Genomic DNA, 19673 nt, shown 5'->3' with positions numbered 1-19673 from the left:
TCCCAGACATTTTTTAACAAGGCCTTTGTGCTCTGCAGCCAAGTCCATGTTAATTGTAAGCTCAAGGAACAGTGCCCCATGCAGGGGAGGCAAAGGTTCAAATGGCTCTGGATCAAAATTCCACCCCTTCCCTCCACGGGCAGGTGCGTAGGGTACCAGGAGAGCAGTTATTTCTTTCCAAAGGCATAGACTGAGCTAGGATTGGATTGCATACACCTGTCCTGAAGTGGCAAGAACATTTAGTGAAGTGAGAGGATGATTTTTGCCTTCCCTTTATTGGAGGCTAGATCATAGAGCTTCCTGGTGGGGGAACACAGTGTGGGAAGAAGAGGGGTTTGTGTGGACAGTTAAAATAAGGCTTCTGAGATCTGTTTTGGAGGGTCTGTTCTTGATGTTGGTTTATAAGTCATTGGGGAATTCCTAGTAAATGTGAAGGGCAATATCTTTTAACCTCAGATCATATATTTTTAAGGTCAGAAAGCTGATGGGCTTAGCCTTTGTTGTCTGAAGGACTCAGTTCCAAAGAGCAGTCTTGAGGTGTGTTGATCTGGTAACCTTTAACAAGTTTAACTGTTTGTCTCCAGAAATGAAATCAGAGTGAGAGGAGATTTAAAATGCTGCTGTGCCAGTGTTTTACATGCTACGGTAAGACTTTGTCTCCCTTTGTCATTCTCTCGCAGCCATGTGTGAGATGATCAAGATCATGCAGGAGTATGGAGAGGTGACCTGCTGTCTGGGGAGCTCTGCCAACCTGCGGAACAGCTGCCTCTTCCTGCAGAGTGACATCAGGTGGGAAAGCCGGGTCTGGACTCCTCAAACTGGTTGGTTGTTGCGTGTGTGAGGAAATAGCGGCTCGCACTGCTCACAGTTGACGTATTCCATTAGCACCAGCCTTTTTTTTTTTTTTCTTCTGCCTTGAGAGGTTTTTGAAACCACCTATCTTTGGGTGGGGTGATTGCTCATGTCGCCTGGCAACGATACTAATCAATTTAGTAGTGTAGCTTAGTTTGTGGGAATAAATTATTTGGAAGGGGAGTTGGACCCACGTTTTTAAAGGTATGTGTGAAAAGCACCTGATCTGCACTATACAAGTCAGGCTCGTCTGTGCAAATGTCCATACTTGTGCACTTGGGAGATGCGTCAGATGCATGTTGGTATTCACCCACAAAAGCTTATGCTCCAATACGTCGTTAGTCTATAAGGTGCCACAGGACTCTTTGTCGCTTTTTACAGATCCAGACTAACACGGCCACCCCTCTGATCCTTGGGAGATGTATGCTTACTTTTGCACGTGTGTTTTACAAAAAACTGGGGAGCTTTCTGTGTAAATGCTGCAAACATAGATGCACGTGCTCAGCTGGATGTCTGCATATAAATGTTCTATCTAAATCGAGGCCAGATTTCCATGTATTCCAGAGGATATGCACATGTTAAGTATTTGTTGGAGATTGAAGGGATACCTTTTAAAAAGAGCCTAAAGGACTTAGGAGCACCCTGTTTTAAAAACTACAAATACAGGGTAAAATTGACTACAATTGTTTGAAAAATAATAATGTATCTTGTTTTTATATCAATTTTCTTGCCACACCAATTCCTTTCATGAATATGCCATGATGTCTCCTAGGTAAAATTACAACATTTTATCTACTCCTTTGTTTCTGTAAACTTGTTAAACCTGTGAGAGGCGTTTTTGGCAGTAATGTATCGGTATTACTACCTGTCTGCTTTGCCCAGGCCACGTTGGACATTTATAGTATCAAGGATCATTTCAAGGAGTGCATTGTACATCGCTTGCACATTTTGCAGCCCATTGCATTACCAAGGAATAGATGGGCATTACTTCTTGCACGGTTGGGGCTTGTCTATACTTACCGCGCTGGTTCGGCGGCAGGCAATCGAACTTCTGGGTTCGATTTATCGCGTCTTGTCTGGACGCGATAAATCGAACTCAGAAGTGCTCCCCGTCGACTCCGGTAATCCTGCTCGCCGCGAGGAGTACGCGGAGTCGACGGGGGAGCCTGCCTGCCGGGTCTGGACCGCGGTAAGTTCGAACTAAGGTACGTCGACTTCAGCTACGTTATTCACGTAGCTGAAGTTGCGTACCTTAGTTCGATTTGGGGGTTTAGTGTAGACCAAGCCTTGAATAAAAGATTGACCTAAGATTCCTAGAGCATCAGGCTTAGTGTGTTAGACTGCATTTGTCATTGGCTGATCTGCCCCTCATCATGAGTCAGATCAATTGTAGACTGAGGCCAAGATGTTTCAGAGGTGACGAGTGTTCTTGGGTCATCACATGAGACACCATCAAGGAGCTTGATTTTCAGAAAGTGCTGGGCACCCATCTCTTACAAACCTGGGCCCTCAGATTGGGCCCCCAGAACTGAGGTACCCAAAATCCTTAGTCACTTCTGGAAACCTTGGTGTTAATTGAAAGCAGGTGGGATTTGCTCCTAAATCCATTGGGCGCTTTCGAAACTCCCACAGGGAGCCCTAGGTGATGTATTTACAACATGTGTATTGTGTGAATATACATCTTATGTGCTTGATCCTTAGTGTGCACATGGTTTTCTCCGCATGCGGTGGTGCCTTGCCTTACCATTGCACTGTTGTCTGTGCAGCATAGCGTTGAATCCCCTCTATCCATCCCGCTGCTCCTGGGAGACTTTTGGCTATGCCACAAGCACTAACATGACACAAGTCTCAGATGACCTTACACCTCTGCAACTCTCAGGCCAGCTCAACAGCTTGCCCTGCTCCTTATCCTTCCACCAGGAAGAGAGCATCAGTATCATCCGACTTATAGAACAGGTGAGTCTGCTACATTCCCCCTTTGGTTGGCCGATGGTCTGTCTGTCTATCCAAAACCACAGCCTGACTCTCAAGATCTCCAGTCCTAATAATCCTACCGGTCTGTCCCGAAGAGCAAAGCCGGAGTCTTATGTGGCCATTTTAGCAGTGGTGAGGCCTCCCATTCAGCTTCTTTAGCCCCTTTGTGAACTACATCCATAGCACTCTCTGCTGATCCCCAGCTGCCCTTTGCTTGGCCAGCATCGAGGAGATATTATTCTACCTGACTTCTCCCTTTCCAGTGAAGCAGGTCAGACATGGGAGAGCCAGGCAGTCAGCATGAGAATGTCATAGCAAATAGTCTTGGGTCTATGGTGAGACCTCGAAGTGAGTTCTCTGACAGGTGTAAAAGCTTTGCTACTCAAAGATGCAGCAGGACAATGGGAGGAGGGAGTACATTGTGGCACCAGGATTCTGACTTTAGTAAAATGAGTAAGGAACGTGCCTATGGAGGTCTCCAGGCAGAAAAGCCTTCACTGCAAAGTTAGCATTAAACCTGGAAAGGCAAAGATGTTTGCAGAGGTTCAGCTCCAGGCTTAATTCTGCACCTACACCCCTACCATCCTCTATAGCTGGGCTGGAGACCCTCTCCCTTGCCCCACACCAAGTTTAACTCCTCTCCCACTCTCCCCATACGGGCCAGAGACTCTGCCTCAACCACCCAAAATATTTCCTGGGAGGTCGAGGTCGTCGCTGCGTGGATGTTCCATGCCAAGTGGGTATAAGCTTCCCTTGGGCTCCTTGCAGCAGGTACCCTCCCAGTGATTGCCCTGTGGGGGCTTGTGCTTCCTTGCAGGCCAGGCATGCGACGTACGGGATCCGCAAGTGTTTCCTCTTCTTGCTGCAGTGCCAGCTGACTCTGGTGGTCATTCAGGTGAGTCCCCGACCCTCGCGGGGCTTAGGGGAGGAAAGCTGGGGGATATGTGAGGCTGTAGCCCAATGGGGTGGGTCAGCCCTGGAAGGGGGTGGGGTTTGGCTTTCTCCAGGGTTTATACATCTCTTATGGTCGGGATCCTGTGTATCCAGTACACTTGTTTCAGTTACGCACATTGCTGATTGAACATAATCCTATTAATGAACACTCTTTGATGAGGGCAGTTACTATGCTAGCCATGATAAGACTCTGGTTGCCTCCTGGCCTAGACTGCCCTTCTGCTTAGGCAGGGTTTTAACTAACCTCCTGCAGGGAATGTTCTTTGGCCCCCTCTTGCCCTGTGTTGTAGCCTGGGGATTTGGGTAGGCACTGCTGTTCCCGGAGAAGGCAGTCCCTAGCCTTTGCCACCATGCAGTCCAGAGCAGCAGGCAGGGCTTTGCAGCGCATCTCCAAAGCAATCCAGATTCTCCAGTATCCAACCGGTCCCTGCGCTATTGGGGTGGGGAACAGGGAGAAGCAAGTGTGGCTGTGGTTGCTCTCCCAGTCCTGTTGCTGATCGTGCCTTTCTCTGTGGGGGTTCTTTGTTCAGTTCCTGTCCTGCCTGGTGCAGCTGCCGCCCATTCTGAGCACCACGGACATCCTATGGCTCTCCTGTTTCTGTTACCCGCTGCTAAGGTGAGTGAGTTGAGGGCATCTCCCTGGGTACATTTCCCTTTACTGTGGCTTTGCCATCTGCAAAATGGGGCTAATATCTGCCAGTGCCTCTCAGGGACATTGTGAGGGCTAACTGATGTCTATAAAGGGCTGTGAGCTCCTTGGCTGAAAGGAGAAATGTTGAGAGATTGTTAATGCTCGTCTGTGACTTGGCTTCGTTAGCCCTGCCCTTTGTTATGGAGCCCTTGTAACAGGCTTCCCCAGATATTCACCTCAACCTACTATCATACGTGAAAACTGCCTTGTCCATCCCAGGACTTCCCGTGTGCTCGTGACGGCGTGTTGGTTAACGTGGTAAGGGCACACCTTTCCTCTTAGTGTGGCTCCGTGCAGAGAGCAGTGGTGCTCATCTCGTGGAGCTGAAAGAGCTGTCTTTGGGGAAAGTTGGAGCTGTAAGGTGTCGGAGAGCTGTCCTGGCACTATGCTGGGAGGTTTAGCGTCACAGTGTCATCGGGACACGAGGTCACACATTGATACGATAGTTTGGGGGTCAGGAAATTGTGGTATGGCTGTCTGCTGTGTGGCTGAGACTCTGCAGTGACAATGCTGCTCTGGCAGGGGGTGGGATGGATGATCTAAGGGGTGCTTTACTCAGCTCTGGCTTCTATGACCCTTTAAATATGCCCTCTCTCCTCCTGTGCTCCTGGGTAGTGCAAGGGGATGAGGGATGTTTCTCCTTTCTTCTCTTGCTCCTGTGAGCGACGAGGCAAGAGGGTGTGATTGTTCTTTATTCCTCCAAGTTCGCCTCCTTGCTGGTAGAGGGCAGGAAGATTTTGCCTCTTCCAGTGTCCTTACAACTTCCCTGGTGGCTGGGAAGGTTGGAGCTGCGCTCAGTGTGGAGATCACTCATGATCAGGCACAGCCAGAGGGGCTGCAGCTTGAGTATCCCTGATATGGCCATTCAGAGTGGTAGCCGTGTTAGTCTGTATCAGCAAAAAGAACGAGGAGTATTTGTGGCACCTTAGAGACTAAACATTTATTTGGGCATAAGCTTTCGTGGACTAAAACCCACTTCATCAGATGCATGCAGTGGAAAATACAGTCGGAAGATATATATACCCACAGAACATGAAAAAATGGGTGTGGCCACACCAACTCTAACAAGGCTAATCAATTAAGGTGGGCTATTATCAGCAGGAGAAAAAAAACTTTTGTGGTGATAATCAGGATGGCCTATTTCAAACAGTTGACAAGGTGTGAGTAACAGTAGGGGAAAAATTAGCATGGGAAATAGTTTTTACTTTGTGTAATGACCCATCCACTCCCAGTCTTTATTCATGCCTAATTTAATGGTGTCCAGTTTGCAAATTAATTCCAGTTCTGCAGTTTCTCAGAGTCTGTTTAAGTTTTTTTTTGTTGGAAGATTGCGACTTTTAGGTCTGTAATTGAGCGACCAGGGAGATTGAAGTGTTCTCCGACTGGTTTTTTAATGTTATAATTCTTGACGTCTGATTTGTGTCCATTTATTCTGTTGCGGAGAGACTGTCCGGTTTGGCCAATGTACATGGCAGAGGGGCATTGCTGGCACATGATGGCATATATCACATTGGTAGATGTGCAGGTGAACGAGACTCTGATGGTGTGGCTGATGTGATTAGGTCCTATGATGGTGTCCCTTGAATAGATATGTGGACAGAGTTGGCAACGGGCTTTGTTGCAAGGATAGGTTCCTGGGTTAGTGTTTTTGGTGTGTGGTTGCTGGTGAGTATTTGCTTCAGGTTGTGGGGCTGTTTGTAAGCGAGGACTGGCCTGTCTCCCAAGATCTGTGAGAGTGAGGGATCATCAAGGATCTACAACCTATCCTTAAGGATGATGTGCTGGAGAGGTTTTAGTTGGGGGCTGAAGGTGACGGCTAGTAGCGTTCTGTTACTTCCTTTTTTGGGCCTGTCCTGGAGTAGGTGATTTCTGGGTTTTCTTCTGGCTCTGTCAATCTGTTTCTTCACTTCAGCAGATGGGTATTGTAGTTTTAAGAACTCTTGATAGAGATCTTGTAGATGTTTGTCTCTGTCTGAGGGATTGGAGCAAATGCGGTTGTATCTTAGAGCTTGGCTGTAGACAATGGATCGTGTGATGTGGTCTGGATGAAAGCTGGAGTCATGTAGGTAAGAATAGCAGTCAGTAGGTTTCCGGTATAGGGTGGTGTTTATGTGACCACCGCTTATTAGCACTGTAGTGTCCAGGAAGTGGATCTCTTTTGTGGACTGGTCCAGGCTGAGGTTGATGGTGGGATGAAAATTGTTGAAATCATGGTGGAATTCCTCAAGGGCTTCTTTTCCATGGGTCCAGATGATGAAGATGTCATCAATGTAGCGCAAGTAGAGTAGGGGCGTTAGGGGATGAGAGCTGAGGAAGGGTTGTTCTAAGTCAGCCATAAAAATGTTGGCATACTGTGGGGCCACGCGGGTACCCATAGCAGTGCCGCTGACTTGAAGGTATACATTGTTCCCAAATGTGAAATAGTTATGGGTGAGGACAAAGTCACAAAATTCAGCCACCAGGTTTGCCGTGACATTATTGGGGATACTGTTCCTGATGACTTGTAGTCCATCTTTGTGTGGAATGTTGGTGTAGAGGGCTTCTACATCCATAGTGGCTAGGATGGTGTTTTCTGGAAGATCACCAATGAATTGTAGTTTCCTCAGGAATTCAGTGGTGTCTTGAAAATAGCTAGGAGTGCTGGTAGCGTAGGGCCTGAGGAGAGAGTCTACATAGCCAGACAATCCTGCTGTCCGTGTGCCAATGCCTGAGATGATGGGGCATCCAGGATTTCCAGGTTTATGGATCTTGGATAGCAGATAGAATACCCCGAGAAGGGGTATTCTATTTCCCATGCTAATTTCCCCCCTACTGTTACTCAGACCTTCTTGTCAACTGTTTGAAATGGGCCATCCTGATTATCATCACAAAAGTTTTTTTTCTCCTGCTGATAATAGCCCACCTTAATTGATTAGTCTTGTTAGAGTTGGTATGGCAACACCCATTTTTTCATGTTCTCTGTGTGTAGATATATCTTCCTATTGTATTTTCCACTGCATGAATCCGATGAAGTGGGTTTTAGTCCACGAAAGCTTATGCCCAAATACCTTTTTAGGCTCTAAGGTGCCACAAGTACTCCTCATTCTTTTTGCTGATACGACCATGTATCCCAGTCACTCACCTGGAGGTTAGCTTACCCCTTGCCATTTGAATCTTCCACTTCCTGGATTGCTTGGGGTATAGGGCTAAGAAAATAGAAGTATATTGTCAGAGCACTTTGAGTTTAGCAAACCAAACGATGTTGTAGAAATGCCCTTTGCGTGGCTGGGGGCCTGGCCAAGGTTTTCTGTGCTAGTGCTAGAAGCAGTGAGATTTGCTTCTCCTTTAGTTCAGGTGCTAGGGCTGCTGTTTTGGATGACATGATGTGTGGTTGGAGACGCCATCGGGACTAACCTCTGTCTGTTTCCCCAGTGTCTCTCTTCTGGGCAAGCCCCCCCACAGCTCCGTCATGTCCATGGCAACTGGGAAAAATTTAACCGCCATTCCTAAAAAGGTAGGAAGCGCGTTGGATGGCAACAGCCTGCACTTCCCATCCGAGGTTATCTAGGACTGGGGAGCAGTCACGGGGACTCATGTGCTTTCCAGCTGCCCCGTTCGGACATTGTCCCGTTGACTTGACTCACATCATCGCCATCCTTTGATGGCGACAGGATGAAGGGAAGCCCGGGCAGCCTGTGTCCCTTTAGGGGCTGCCAATGTCTTGGCTGGGTCCTGGCGGTGCAGCCCCTTGCTGCTGTCATCGAGGCTGGAGCAGGGGAGACTGTAGAACGCTGGGAGGAGAGGCTGAAATGGAGTAAATGCCTCTGATTCCAGGCCAGTCTCCTGAATGACTGACTGGCTTTTGCTGCTCCCTGTCTGCAGACTCAGCATTACTTCCTGCTCTGCTTCCTGCTGAAATTCAGCCTGACCATCTGCTCCTGCCTTGTTTGCTTTGGGTTCACGCTGCACGAGTCCTGCAAAGGGATGAACACCACCAGCCTCAACCTCAGCGCCTGCTCCTCCATCATGGTGTACAGGTGAGGAACAGACCCTGTCGCAGCACACACCTCATCCTGCTGTCCTCCACCCTCCTCCAGCTCCTTGCATTCCCTATGATCCATCTTCGTTTTTCTCTGGGCTGCTTTCCCCTCTCTTTCTCATGGACCCACTTTGCTGGAGCAGCCTCTCAGGTAGTGTACGTCAAACCCTCTTCCTCCAAATAGCCCCCAAACCCCACCAGGTTCTGTGCCACTATCACTGGAGCCTAGCCTATAAGTTCTCTGGGGCAGGGCCCTGCCGGCATGTTTTACCTGCTGTGTGGCCTAATGTACACTGAAGCTATCTAAATCCTACTGGTGCAGTGTGATCCTGGGCTTCCTGCCTCTGATTCTTAGAACCCCCACTCCCCTACATGGGGAGGAGGCTGGCTCTCCAGCCCCCTGTGCTCGCCATGTCCTACATTGGGAAGGGGCGGTCTCTTACCTATTTCCCCCAGGGCTCCAGGAGGAGAAGCCCATCCCTGTAACTGTACTTGGGGAGCTGAGGCAGCCTGAACCATTAAGCACACCCGTGTCTTTAAGTTTTGTCCAAAGCAATGACTCTGTGACCAATTTAATTTCCCAGCAATGCTGATGGTGCCCCTGACTGGTTTGGAAAGTTTTCCAACGCTCTCCTCTTAGCGCAGAAGCTCACAGCTGGTCTGATTGTTTTGCACACTGGTAAGTCTCTGTTTCCACTGGATTTGGGTCTCTCTACTATTGGGAAGATATGCTTCTTTGGCTTTTATTAGCAGGAGTGTTGTAAAGCAAGACACGACAAGTAATTCTTCCACGCTACTCAGCACTGATAAGGCCTCAGCTGGAGTACTGTATCCAGTTCTGGGCGCCACATTTCAGGAAAGATGTGGACGAATTGGAGAAAGTCCAGAGTAGAGCAACAAAAATGAGTAAAGGTCTAGAAAACGTGACCTATGAAGAAAGATTGAAAAAATTGGGTTTGTTTAGTCTGGAGAAGAGAAGACTTAGAGGGGACACGATAACAGTTTTCAAGTACATCAAAGGTTGTTACAAGGAGGAGGGAGAAAAAATTGTTCTCATTAACCTCTGAGGACAGGACAAGATGCAATGGGCTTAAATTGCAGCCAGGGAGGTTTAGGCTGGACATTAGGAAAAGCTTCCTGTCTGGGTAGTTAAGCACTGGAACAAATTGTCTAGGGAGGTTGTGGAATCTCCATCATTGGAGGTTTTTAAGAACAGGTTAGACAAACCCCTGTCGGGTGGTCTAGTTATGTAGTCCTATCTTGAGTGCAGGGGACTGTATTAGATGACCTATTGAGGTCCCTTCCAGTCGTACACTTCTGTGATTCACTTTCAGCTTCCTCCCGAGCTCCTGACATAGACGGTTGTGCTCCCTGTCAGAACAAGGACAGCCCAACTGAGTGCTAAGTTAGCATCCTGCCAGGCGCCCAAGAACTGCATCTAATCTGAATGAAATAGCACAGATTGCCTCTACTCTCCTCTTTAAGGATCCCTGGACACAACAGACTGCAGTATGCAGTGCTGCATCTTGAGCCAACCATTCTGGCTGCTTGATGCAGGCAAGAGCATTGCATACTGGGACCTGTAGTATCGCTGGGCCACATATCTGTGTTGAGAGAGGCAGTCTGCATTGTGGAGCTATTCTTTGGGGAGCTCTGCTGAAAGCGTGTGACGTTATCGGTACTGTTAACCCTTACAGTCAGGATAATGCAAGAATGCAAATAGGGAGTGTTGCAAGTGGGTAACCTCTGCTGGGCAGGAGATGCAAGAGCTGTCATTGCTGAATCTGGAGAATTCTGAGCCCCGAAGCATTACATGCACTCCACAAAGTTCTGTGTCTGGCCAAATGTGTCTCTGTCGGGCTGTGGCTTGCCTCTGAAGAAGGCCTGGGGTTCAGTTGGGGAGCCCCTAACTGACCTATGCCTCTCCCACTTCTTTTGCTTAACTTTTCAGTGCTGATCCCCGTGCTTTCGGGGCCCATTCTGGTTCCTGCATGTTAGCAGTGCAGTGTCATCCTGTGCTTAGAGCCCAGATAGTTGGGAGAACTAGTCTCTAAGCCTGGTTCTGACACTGCTGCACTGAGTGACCTTGGGCAGGTCTGTGCCTCAGTTTCTCCACCAACAAATTGTGGGTAACTCTTGCCTGCTTCGCGTTGAGGTGAAGCTGTTTGGGAAGCGCCTCATGATCCTTGCAGGGAAGGCAGGATGTGGGGCCATCAGACCAGTATCACTTCAGTTCAGGCTAGAGGCTCTTGGGGACAAAGCCCTTCTCCCCGTCCATCTGGGGTGGCAACTAAAATCACGTCCATCTCTCTCCTCAGTGTTTATATCCATCACCCACGTCCATCGCACCAAACCGCTGTGGAAGAAAAGTCCCTTCACTAACACATGGTGGACCCTAACTGTGGGTGTTGTGTGAGTATCATCAGGTGTGCTGAACAGCACATGGAGGGGCAGAGGCTGCCATTACAGACTGCAGGGAGGGGCAGGGCCTGTCTTTGGTTCAGCCTGCTCCTGACAGCTCCAGACGCTTACCCCAGTACTGTCTGTACAAAGACTCCTATGAAATCCCTAAGCATGTTGGGAAACACGTTCAGCAGAGTGGGATTCAGGACACTGGGGCAGGTCCTAGTTTGATCCTGTCAGTGGAAGGGCACATGCCTTGTATAATATTGCAGGAACAGGCATACTTGGGCCTGAGCCCTACATCACTAGTCCCAGGAGGCATGTGGGCACGTCTGAGCCTTGCTGTCTCCATTCATTGAATTAGGTTGCTGGGTCAGGTGATGCAGACGGCTCTGGATCTGAAGCTGTGGACAAACTTAGACTCTCCATTAACCTTCAGCGATGTTCACATCTCCCTGGTCTCATGGCTCTTGGGTTTCCACTCCCTCATCCTCGTGGTAATTGTCAACGAGATCGTCAAACTCCACGAAATCCGGTAAGGAAGGGCAGTGGGAGGGGAGCTTGCCGACCTCTTCCGCCCCAGCTCCTGGCCGGTTCTTGGACTGAGATGAGGCGTAAGAAACAGGATGGAGAACAATGTGGAATATATTGCCATGCCATTACGTAAGCAGCATGCTGCAGGGACCGGGTGCATTGCTGCAGTGTGTAGGGCCAGCTGGCTACAGAGGACCTGCGCGTGGCTTGGGCGTCCCTATTCTCAAGGGCGGGTTGCTCTGTGAGCTGCAGGACTTGCCCCTCTCCCCTAACATGCTGCTCTTCCTTTCTGCCCTCTCCAGGGTGCGGGTCCGTTACCAAAAGAGGCAGAAGCTGCAGTTTGAAACCAAACTGGGGATGAATTCTCCGTTTTGAACCCCGGCAGCAGGAGTCCTGTGGAGATGCCGCGTAGGGCGAGGGACGTATGGCCCCGTCCCCGCACAGCCTTGACCTGCGCGGCAAGAGTGATAGCGCTGGAGGCTTCGCAAGGCTTCCCTTACACACGCGGACCCGCCAGGGCTCCTAGCCAAGCAGCAACAGACCCTTAGAGAGAGAGGCCACTGCTGAAGCTGTGTCCAGGAGCAGGTTTGAGGCCCCTGACCCCATTGCAGCGCTCCAGGGGAGCGGGAGCTCTGGCTGCCCTGCAGGCCGCTGTTCCTTTTATTTATTTATTTTTAGTACCGCGATGACATTGAAATGAAGCCATTTCCCCTTGCGGACTCTTCCTCCAGGATCAGCTGTGTCTGTGCAGATCAGGGCCCCGGCATGGCTGCTGAGTCTGTTGGGAGAGGGAGGGGTTGATGGGGGAAATCCAGGGCTGCTGGTATAATCCCCATTGAAAACCCTCTTTCTGCCGTTTTGCCCTTTTGTTAAAGGCTGTTGTTGTGTATATGTGCCCGCCCCAGCCCCTATCTTGGCGGCCCTTCCCGACGCTCTCCTGGGTCAGAGCCCCGAGGCTCCTGCCGTTCTGTGAGCACTACTGATTGGAAGCAGCTTTTCTCCGGCTCCCCTGCCCCACACTGCACCATGGAAGCCTCCTAGTTTCTCTGGCTGCAGTCAGGCCTGCCCTCTAGTGGACGGTGGGCATACTTGCAGCACGACTGGAGAGTGGCATGGTCCAGATGCCGGCTGCTGGGGTCCCAACCTGTGGAAGTGGGGATGGAGGCAGGTCTTTAAGCAGAGTCTCTATTTGAATCTCATGATGGAGGCTCCCCTCCCCCCAGGGGCATTTCTAACAACTATCTGTATGAGATCCAAAGCCCTGCCTGCCTTCAGAGGGCAGGGAGCGCCCTTTGGGGACCGAGCCAAAGTGGTCCAGCTTTCATAATCTTCTTGGCCTGGCCAGCTCTCGTGCATCGGGGGAGAGTCCCTTAATGCCAGCCCCAAACAAGGCAGCTTTACAGTGGTCTCCCTCGTGTGATGGTGGATTTCTAGTCTTTCACTGAGCCTCATGCAGATCACCCTCGCTGTGACCATCCTGCTTTGGCGGCACTGTCTGAGACCAGGGGCTGGGGGATGCATCTGGCTAAACTAAGCTGCCTGCCCCAGGCAGTGTCTGCAGCTGACTCTGAGTTCTGGGGCCCCCAGCCTTTCCTGGAAGCAGGTGTGTTTACAGGCCGGCCCAGCGACAGGATCTCCCTGCTGCTTGGAATTGTGAATGACAAGCAGGGCGGGAAATGGCTGCCTTCCCAGAAGTGTAATTCCCTCTGATCATGTCCTTTTGTACTAGTGTTTCGAAATATCCCCCTCCCCACAGCTATGTTTCCATTCCCCCCTTTGAGCACTGCCCTTGCAGTTTTTCCTCATGGCTTCTGGTTGTAGGAAAATTGGTTCTTTAGGGGTTAGCTCTGCCATTCTGCTTCCCCACCTTCTGACCTATTGCAAGGGAACTCCCACATGGGCTGCATCCCTCGGAACTGGGGGAGAGCTTCATGTGAGGGCTTGTCTATCCCACGCCACACTGCTGCAAGTCATTATGTGCACTAGCACAGCACATTTGCACAGACGCAGGCTACAGCAGTGGTAAAAAGCCCCAATGCAGAGAAGCCTGGGGTTGCAGGAGCCACCTTGCACCTTTGCACAGAGCTGGTGCTAACTCTGGCTACAGACTGGAATGCGTGGGCCTGTTTAACAGACCACTCCCAGTGCTGATACTGAGCCAGTGATGGAATTTATTCCTTCCCAGGCTTGGAGACCAGACCAAGTCAGGCAAATCCTGGCTCCATCTGTGCTTCCATAGTAACTTCACAAAACACAGATGTCACCTTGGGCCTGGAGCAGAATAGTAGCTGTTGATCATTTTCTGACAGACGGGGAGGGTGGAGAACCCTAAGCCAGTTCCCTGTTGCTCCCCCTTGTAGGCCTTGCGTTTCAGTGAGAGCAGTAACAAAACCAAGGATGATCGACTCTAAGCAACATTCCCAATAGGTACTGGGGGGAGAATAGGGGTGTGTGTGAGCACCACTGTCAACGTAAATACACTGGAATAGCTGGGGTATGGTTTTGTGAATGGGAGGGTGGCATTCTGCTCTGGCCCTTAGCAATTTGTCACTGGAAGCATGAACTTGGTCAGATACAGTAAGTGAAGGAGGCTCTGCCTTTCCAATACAGTCTAGCACATGCCTTGGCTGTGTTGGGAAATTGTACCATGTTAGACACATGAACTGATAAGTGTGATGCTAAACATGACTTGGCAGCTAGTGTAGACAGGAACAAAGCATGTTTTTAAAATGTATTGGTCTGTTCCGGTGAATCCTGGGGTTCAGACATTTGAACACAACTGTATTTGTCCAGGTTGAAGGAAAAATCGTGTCTAACATTGTGTTAGTTAAAACATACTAGTAGACGCGATTGCCCAGTGTAGACAAGGCCTAAAGGGGGCAGCTGGAGGGAGCTAATTAGAGGACTTGGGAAAAGATTACAGTCTGCATCTCCAAGCTCATAGTTGCCAGGGGGGCATGGGATAACAACTCTAGATGGCTGGGAACTCTGATCAACGGCAATTAGGTAAAGCAGGGTTGTACTATGTGGTTCCAGCCTGAAATGTGACCGTGTAAAACCAGCCCCTTCATACTCCTGTAGCCAGTCACATATGCTCATTTTACAGACTAGACTAAGCCTTCTATTATTTTTACTCCTTTTAGGCCTGCAGTGCTGACATAGCTCCAGGAGAGTGAGCTGGATTCTGCCTTGGCCAGACACTTATCTAAATTCCAGTTACAAAATTGGCGATGCCTGAGACAGCAAGAACCAAGCATGACTTTCAGATCTCAGGGTGAATTTGCAGGGTTAGCAGGTAGGAAAAACCTCTCTTTACTTGCAAGCTTAGCTGAACAGGAGTCAGACACAAACATGAAACCTCCCACTGCCAGAGTCACACTTAAAGCTGCACAGCTCTGTTCTCAAGGATCTGAGATCTTAGCTCGTTTTTGTTTCCCCTGAAGTTTTCTAGTGTGATTTTAAAGGCAGCAGCTGCCAAAGCTCAGAGCTGGCCAGTCTCTCTTCTAGAGGGGGCATGTCCTGTAGATTTCCTTTTCTGTGGTGAGCACTCTGAAAATACTTCCCTCTTGCCACTCTCTCCCTCCGTGGCTAGACTCAGATGGAGCCAAATGTTAGAAGAGTTGAGCCTTTTTCGTAGTCGCCTTTGCCTCTGTACAAGCCTTGTCACCTCACACTCCTTAGCCAACCAGGGTTTCGGAAAGGCATGAGTGCACGGCTTTGGAAAGGAATTTCCTACATCAAAATGTTTTTAAATGGTGTATATTTTATATTGAAAATTAAAATTTTTTGGATGTATGTAAAAAATTTTTTTGATTTGTATTAAAACTTGTAAATTGTATAAAAAAACCCCACAAGCACTCAATGTATGAATGGCAATAAATGATTGTCTGATACTGTGCAGCAGGGAGAGGGAGCTTGTTTTCAGTTGGCTGAGTGGATACTAGCGAGAGCCTCCATGCTCTGTGGGGGAGGGGCTCCGTAGCTCGGTCCCCACAGAGAAACTGATTCATCTTGTAGTGGGAGGCAGTGTGGTCAAAGGAGCTTGGCACTTCGGGTTTCCATTCCTGGCTCTGCTCCTGACTCACAGTTTGCCCTTGGGCAAATCGCTTCATATCTGTGCGCCTCTGTTCTGCAGAATAACTATTTGCCTAGCATTTCTTGTTCCACTGGGTCCCAGAGCACTGTACCAACTACAGCTCCAGTAATCAGTTACTCTAGTAATGAACTTGGGCAATCAGCTGTTGTGTTGTGAGGGTTAGTTAATGGCTGAAGCACTTTGGTGCTGGGTGAAAGAGAAGAGCATTTTAGTGGTGTTGGAGTCAAGAGGGAGAAGGTGAAGGACTGGCTGGAGCTGAGTCAAATGGGCACTGGGAAAAGTGAGACCAAGCAGGGTTGGGCTCGTGCCACCGTCTATGCATTGCTCAGCAAGACTGTAACAATGCTGGACATCGATCTCAAAATGGGTTAGGGAGGAAGTATTTTCTTGCCTTGAAAATGTAGATAAGGCCCAGAGAAGATGTGACTTGTTTCAGTGTTGCAGGATAAGCCAGTATTAGATGGAGGAAAAGAAGCCAGGAGTTCTGGCTTCCAGCCCAGTGCTCTAACCATTACTCTGTGCCATCAGTTCCCTTACTTTTGACCACCCTACAGTGGTAACATGTAAGGCCAAATCTTAGTCCCACTGAAGTCAATGGCAAGATTTTGTCCCTGGAGCCACCCTCAGGGAGAGCAAGTGGACAATGGTATTAACACGAAAGAGACAACTGAGTCAATTAGGCAGAACTATCAAAGGGGAGAAAAGCCCCACTGTTTAATCGAATTAAGTCTTAATTGATGTTAGTGGAAAACAAACCGCATGATTAACACAAACAGTCCAGATGGTTTAAAATCTGTCAGTCTGGCGATTATGTGGACTATTTTTTCCCTAGCTCCCTGGCTGCAAGGAACAGGGGTTCGTTAGACACAGTTATGCCCATACATAATTTACACAGCATACAATATCTTTAAAATAAAGATCTAGAACTTGAAAAATAAGCATTCCTCTGAGAGAAAAACAAATACCTAATTCCGTTATTGACCGTAAGAACAGCATTCTGCTGCCCCTCTGGTGGCTCAGAGTAATGCAGCTCTACCCCAGTGTCTCTCTTATCCCTGTCCCTAGATAATGACACTTTGAAATCTGGTTAGTAAATATATAATCACATTTAAAATATATACATTTTGTCTTTTAAAAAAACATTTACAGTTTATCAACATTGAAAAAGTTGGACTAGTCCCAAGTCAACTCGTGGGACATGAAAACCCCTTTTAAAAAGATTTATTTTTAAACCTTTTTATAAAGTGCCACTGGTTGCAGCTATTTTTTAAAGTTCACTTTTGTAGCACTTGCCGTTTCACACACGGCCATATTTCAGGCAACGTAAAGTACAAAGATACTGACTAGCTAGGGCCAAGATGGGTTAGCGTCAAGTCTACAGCCCGACCTTACCAATTGACAAGTTTTGTTTTTACATAGAAACCAGGTTGGCATGAATTCCATCTCCTCCTGCCAGTAGGGATCATGGTACAAATGGTTACCACACAAATGAGTAAGTCGCTGAGAGTTGCATGGGCTGGGATGGGTGGATTTTACAAGGGGCTGCTCTCTTTCCAGTGCAGGGAGAGTTGAGGCTGTAAACAGTCTTAATAGTTTGAGGTGAAAATTTCCCTGGGGGAGGAGGAAGGCTGCTGCTTCCTTCAGTCACTTTCATAATTTAGCTTTAATTTTAAAAAGTTAGATTTGCTTGGTGGTTTTTGCAACAAATGACCCCTTAGTACAAAATGTGCAAATTTTCCCTTTTATTGCTCTGGTGCATTCATTAGTTTGGCATTTCAGGTGACCCCATACAGATCCTTCAAGAAAAATGTGTTCTTAAAGCAATCCAGCTATAACTGCTGCTAGGAATGAAAAAAATGAGGCTGCCAGTCCGTTGCTTCAGCCCTGTCGACGTGGGTGAATCCAACTTCTATTTACAGTAGCTGTCAGGGAGCTAAAACTAACTTAGTGCAGTGAGGTCGTTTCTAGCTCCATTCTTCTAGAAGCTGGTCAGTGTTTAGTAGGGTTAAGAAGCAGCTTCACAGGTCCCCAAATGCTGCTAGCATTTTAAAAAAACCTTTGCTTCCAACTCAGCTTTGAGTCTTGTTCCAGGTTTATTTCCCTCCCTGCGTGGAGTTGGGCTAGAGTGGTCACATAGAAAGAAGAGAACGTGTTTGCCGCAAAAAAACAACCTGTTCCTACCCAACTGACTGGATATGCAATACTGGAGAGGGTGTGGGTAGGGATCTCTTACAATCAGAGCCAGCAGAGGGCACCCTCCACTGTAGCAACATGCTCCAGCCAGACTGCCACTGACTAGCCCAAACCATGCTCTTCCCCGTCTTTGGCTAGGAGCCATTTAACCAGGAATGAATCCATGCAGGAAGCTTAGGGAGGGGGTCAGGTAGATCTTAATTTCCTGACAAAGCTGTTGTGAAGTGTTGAGCCTGTTTGCTCCTTTTATGGGGTACAGACTGTGCCAGCGCAGCTCCCACGGCATTGCTGTGGGGATTTAAATCCACTTGGATTACACGCTGCCTTACAGTGACGTGCTTAAAAAGCACCAAATAAAGCAGGCAGGTTTCTTCTCAGCCAGAGAGCTGCCAAGCTGCAACAAGTGCCCGTCTTCTTTCAGCAGCCGACAGGCCCTGCCGGGGCTGCGCATTAAGTGCTTGGCTCTGCTGTGCCTGCCCAAGGAGGTCCTCTCCCCCAATATGCTTTTGGCAGGGTTTAAATAATAAGAGGCAGGACTCAGCACTGGGGCTAGTGAGGAAAAGGCCCCTGAGGAAGCTTTGTGTAGAGGTCAGAGGAAGAGGAGCTCTTGGCAGCCAGCAGCTTGGGGGAGCTGGACACAGGAGTGAGGGTTACTGCACTCACTCAAACTCTGCTGAGGGTGGAAAGGTGTAGTTGCTTCTTCCTTGTGCTAGTCTCCTGCAGCTGCAAAGGGACATATGGGAAATTCTCTGGGGTTGTGACTGGGCTGCTGGGTCTCCAGTCCATTGGGATGCCTCGAGTGGGCCAGGAAAGGTGAGGGAGGTGCACACTCCAAGCCCTAAAGTGCAGGAGGGAGAAAGATCAGAGCAGCTGTCGTGATCCCTGGGCAGAGAGGCATTAGCACAGCAACTGGGGATGAGTGGCAAGGGACCAAGTCTCAGTCCAGCATGGCGTCCAGCTGGTCAGCCAGGTCATCGAACATGTTGCTGATGTCTTCCAGGATGTTATTAGCCGAGTGCGTAACCCCATAGTGACTGAGAGGGAAAGAAAGAAAAAAGGCAGGGTGGGTAAGGCCATGTGACGAGTGAAGGCCTTGGTGCCCTCTGAAGCCAACAGTGCAAGGGGACCCCAGTGCTTCCCCCAAACCAAGGGATAGGTTGGACCCAACCACTGCTCAAGCCTTGCCCTGTGCACATCCCAGGAATGGGGCTAGCCTGCATGGGCCCCACCGCACAATGGAACCACGTTTTAACAGTGCTGTGACAGAGGTTGATGGGCCCTTGGCCCAGCCGTGGAGGAAGCGGAGAGAACCTGGCCCAAGTGTTTCTAGGCACTCTATGTGACTGAGGGATAACTTACCCACTCGGCCCTGCTCTCCCCCCAGGGCTGTTCCCTCACCTGTCCAACTTCTCGGCTGTTATTTTTTTCTCCGCAGCCTGCAGCGCAGCTGTCAGGGAGGAGTTGGTTTGTTCCAGTCTCTGCTGAGCCAGGGCTGCATCCGGAGCGACACTCAAAGGCTTCATAAAAATGGGCATCCCGCTGCTCAAGGCTGCCTTGTTGCCAATCTCCAGCTTCGATGGGCAGGCAACAGCCGTGGATCCTGCCACCTCAGCAGTTGCCCAGGGGGCAATGGTATTCCGGGAGGGCTGCAGGACTTGCTGATAAATCGTTTTTGGCCCCGAAAAGACCAATTTTGTAGAAGCAACGGACGTGTGCTTGGCTGAGGCATCTGGAAGGGAACAGATAAAACCTAGTTCAGTCCTGGCCCCATGCAGGGTACAGTGGCTCTGGGAGAGGAGACACCCAGCCCAGTCAGCTAGGACAAAGCCACTGTAAGCTCCTCTGCTGTTAAAAGCGCCTCTACACGCACATACTAGGAAGGGGTGTAGCTGACAGCTGCCGCCCCCCTCCCCACCCCCGAGGAGGAGCTTTTAGTTCACTCTGAATACGAACGATAT

The 19673-nt window shown here is 49.2% G+C and overlaps 2 protein-coding genes across 18 annotated transcripts in view; one reads left to right on the top strand and one right to left on the bottom strand.

Annotated features, from left to right (window-relative positions):
• TMEM94 (transmembrane protein 94) overlaps window positions 1–15324 on the top strand; it is a 97470-nt gene extending 82146 nt beyond the window's left edge. For 7 of the 9 annotated variants that reach the window (XM_005297482.5, XM_065562757.1, XM_005297481.5 and 4 more), the window contains 10 exons: window positions 681–789; window positions 2619–2808; window positions 3644–3721; window positions 4311–4396; window positions 7883–7964; window positions 8333–8487; window positions 9074–9168; window positions 10808–10901; window positions 11257–11427; window positions 11729–15324. In XM_005297482.5, coding sequence (XP_005297539.1) covers window positions 681–789; window positions 2619–2808; window positions 3644–3721; window positions 4311–4396; window positions 7883–7964; window positions 8333–8487; window positions 9074–9168; window positions 10808–10901; window positions 11257–11427; window positions 11729–11801 — 1133 coding nt within the window. In that variant the 3' untranslated portion in view covers window positions 11802–15324. Of the gene's footprint in view, window positions 1–680; window positions 790–2618; window positions 2809–3643; window positions 3722–4310; window positions 4397–7882; window positions 7965–8332; window positions 8488–9073; window positions 9169–10807; window positions 10902–11256; window positions 11428–11728 lie in introns of those variants that run through there. The other 2 variants (XR_010591758.1, XM_042841114.2) reach the window with 2 other exon arrangements.
• An 874-nt stretch (window positions 15325–16198) lies between these two features.
• Window positions 16199–19673, bottom strand: part of CASKIN2 (CASK interacting protein 2) — a 74771-nt gene continuing 71296 nt past the window's right edge. For all 9 annotated transcript variants that reach the window (XM_008163912.4, XM_065562754.1, XM_065562756.1 and 6 more), the window contains 2 exons: window positions 19114–19444; window positions 16199–18749 (listed from right to left, as the gene is read on the bottom strand). In XM_008163912.4, the coding sequence (XP_008162134.2) occupies window positions 18653–18749; window positions 19114–19444 (428 nt within the window). In that variant the 3' untranslated portion in view covers window positions 16199–18652. The remainder of the gene's footprint in view (window positions 18750–19113; window positions 19445–19673) is intronic.

Source organism: Chrysemys picta, chromosome 12, assembly GCF_011386835.1.
Source record: "Chrysemys picta bellii isolate R12L10 chromosome 12, ASM1138683v2, whole genome shotgun sequence".
Taxonomy (NCBI): Eukaryota; Metazoa; Chordata; order Testudines; family Emydidae; genus Chrysemys; species Chrysemys picta.
This window is presented reverse-complemented; position numbering and strand designations above follow the sequence as displayed.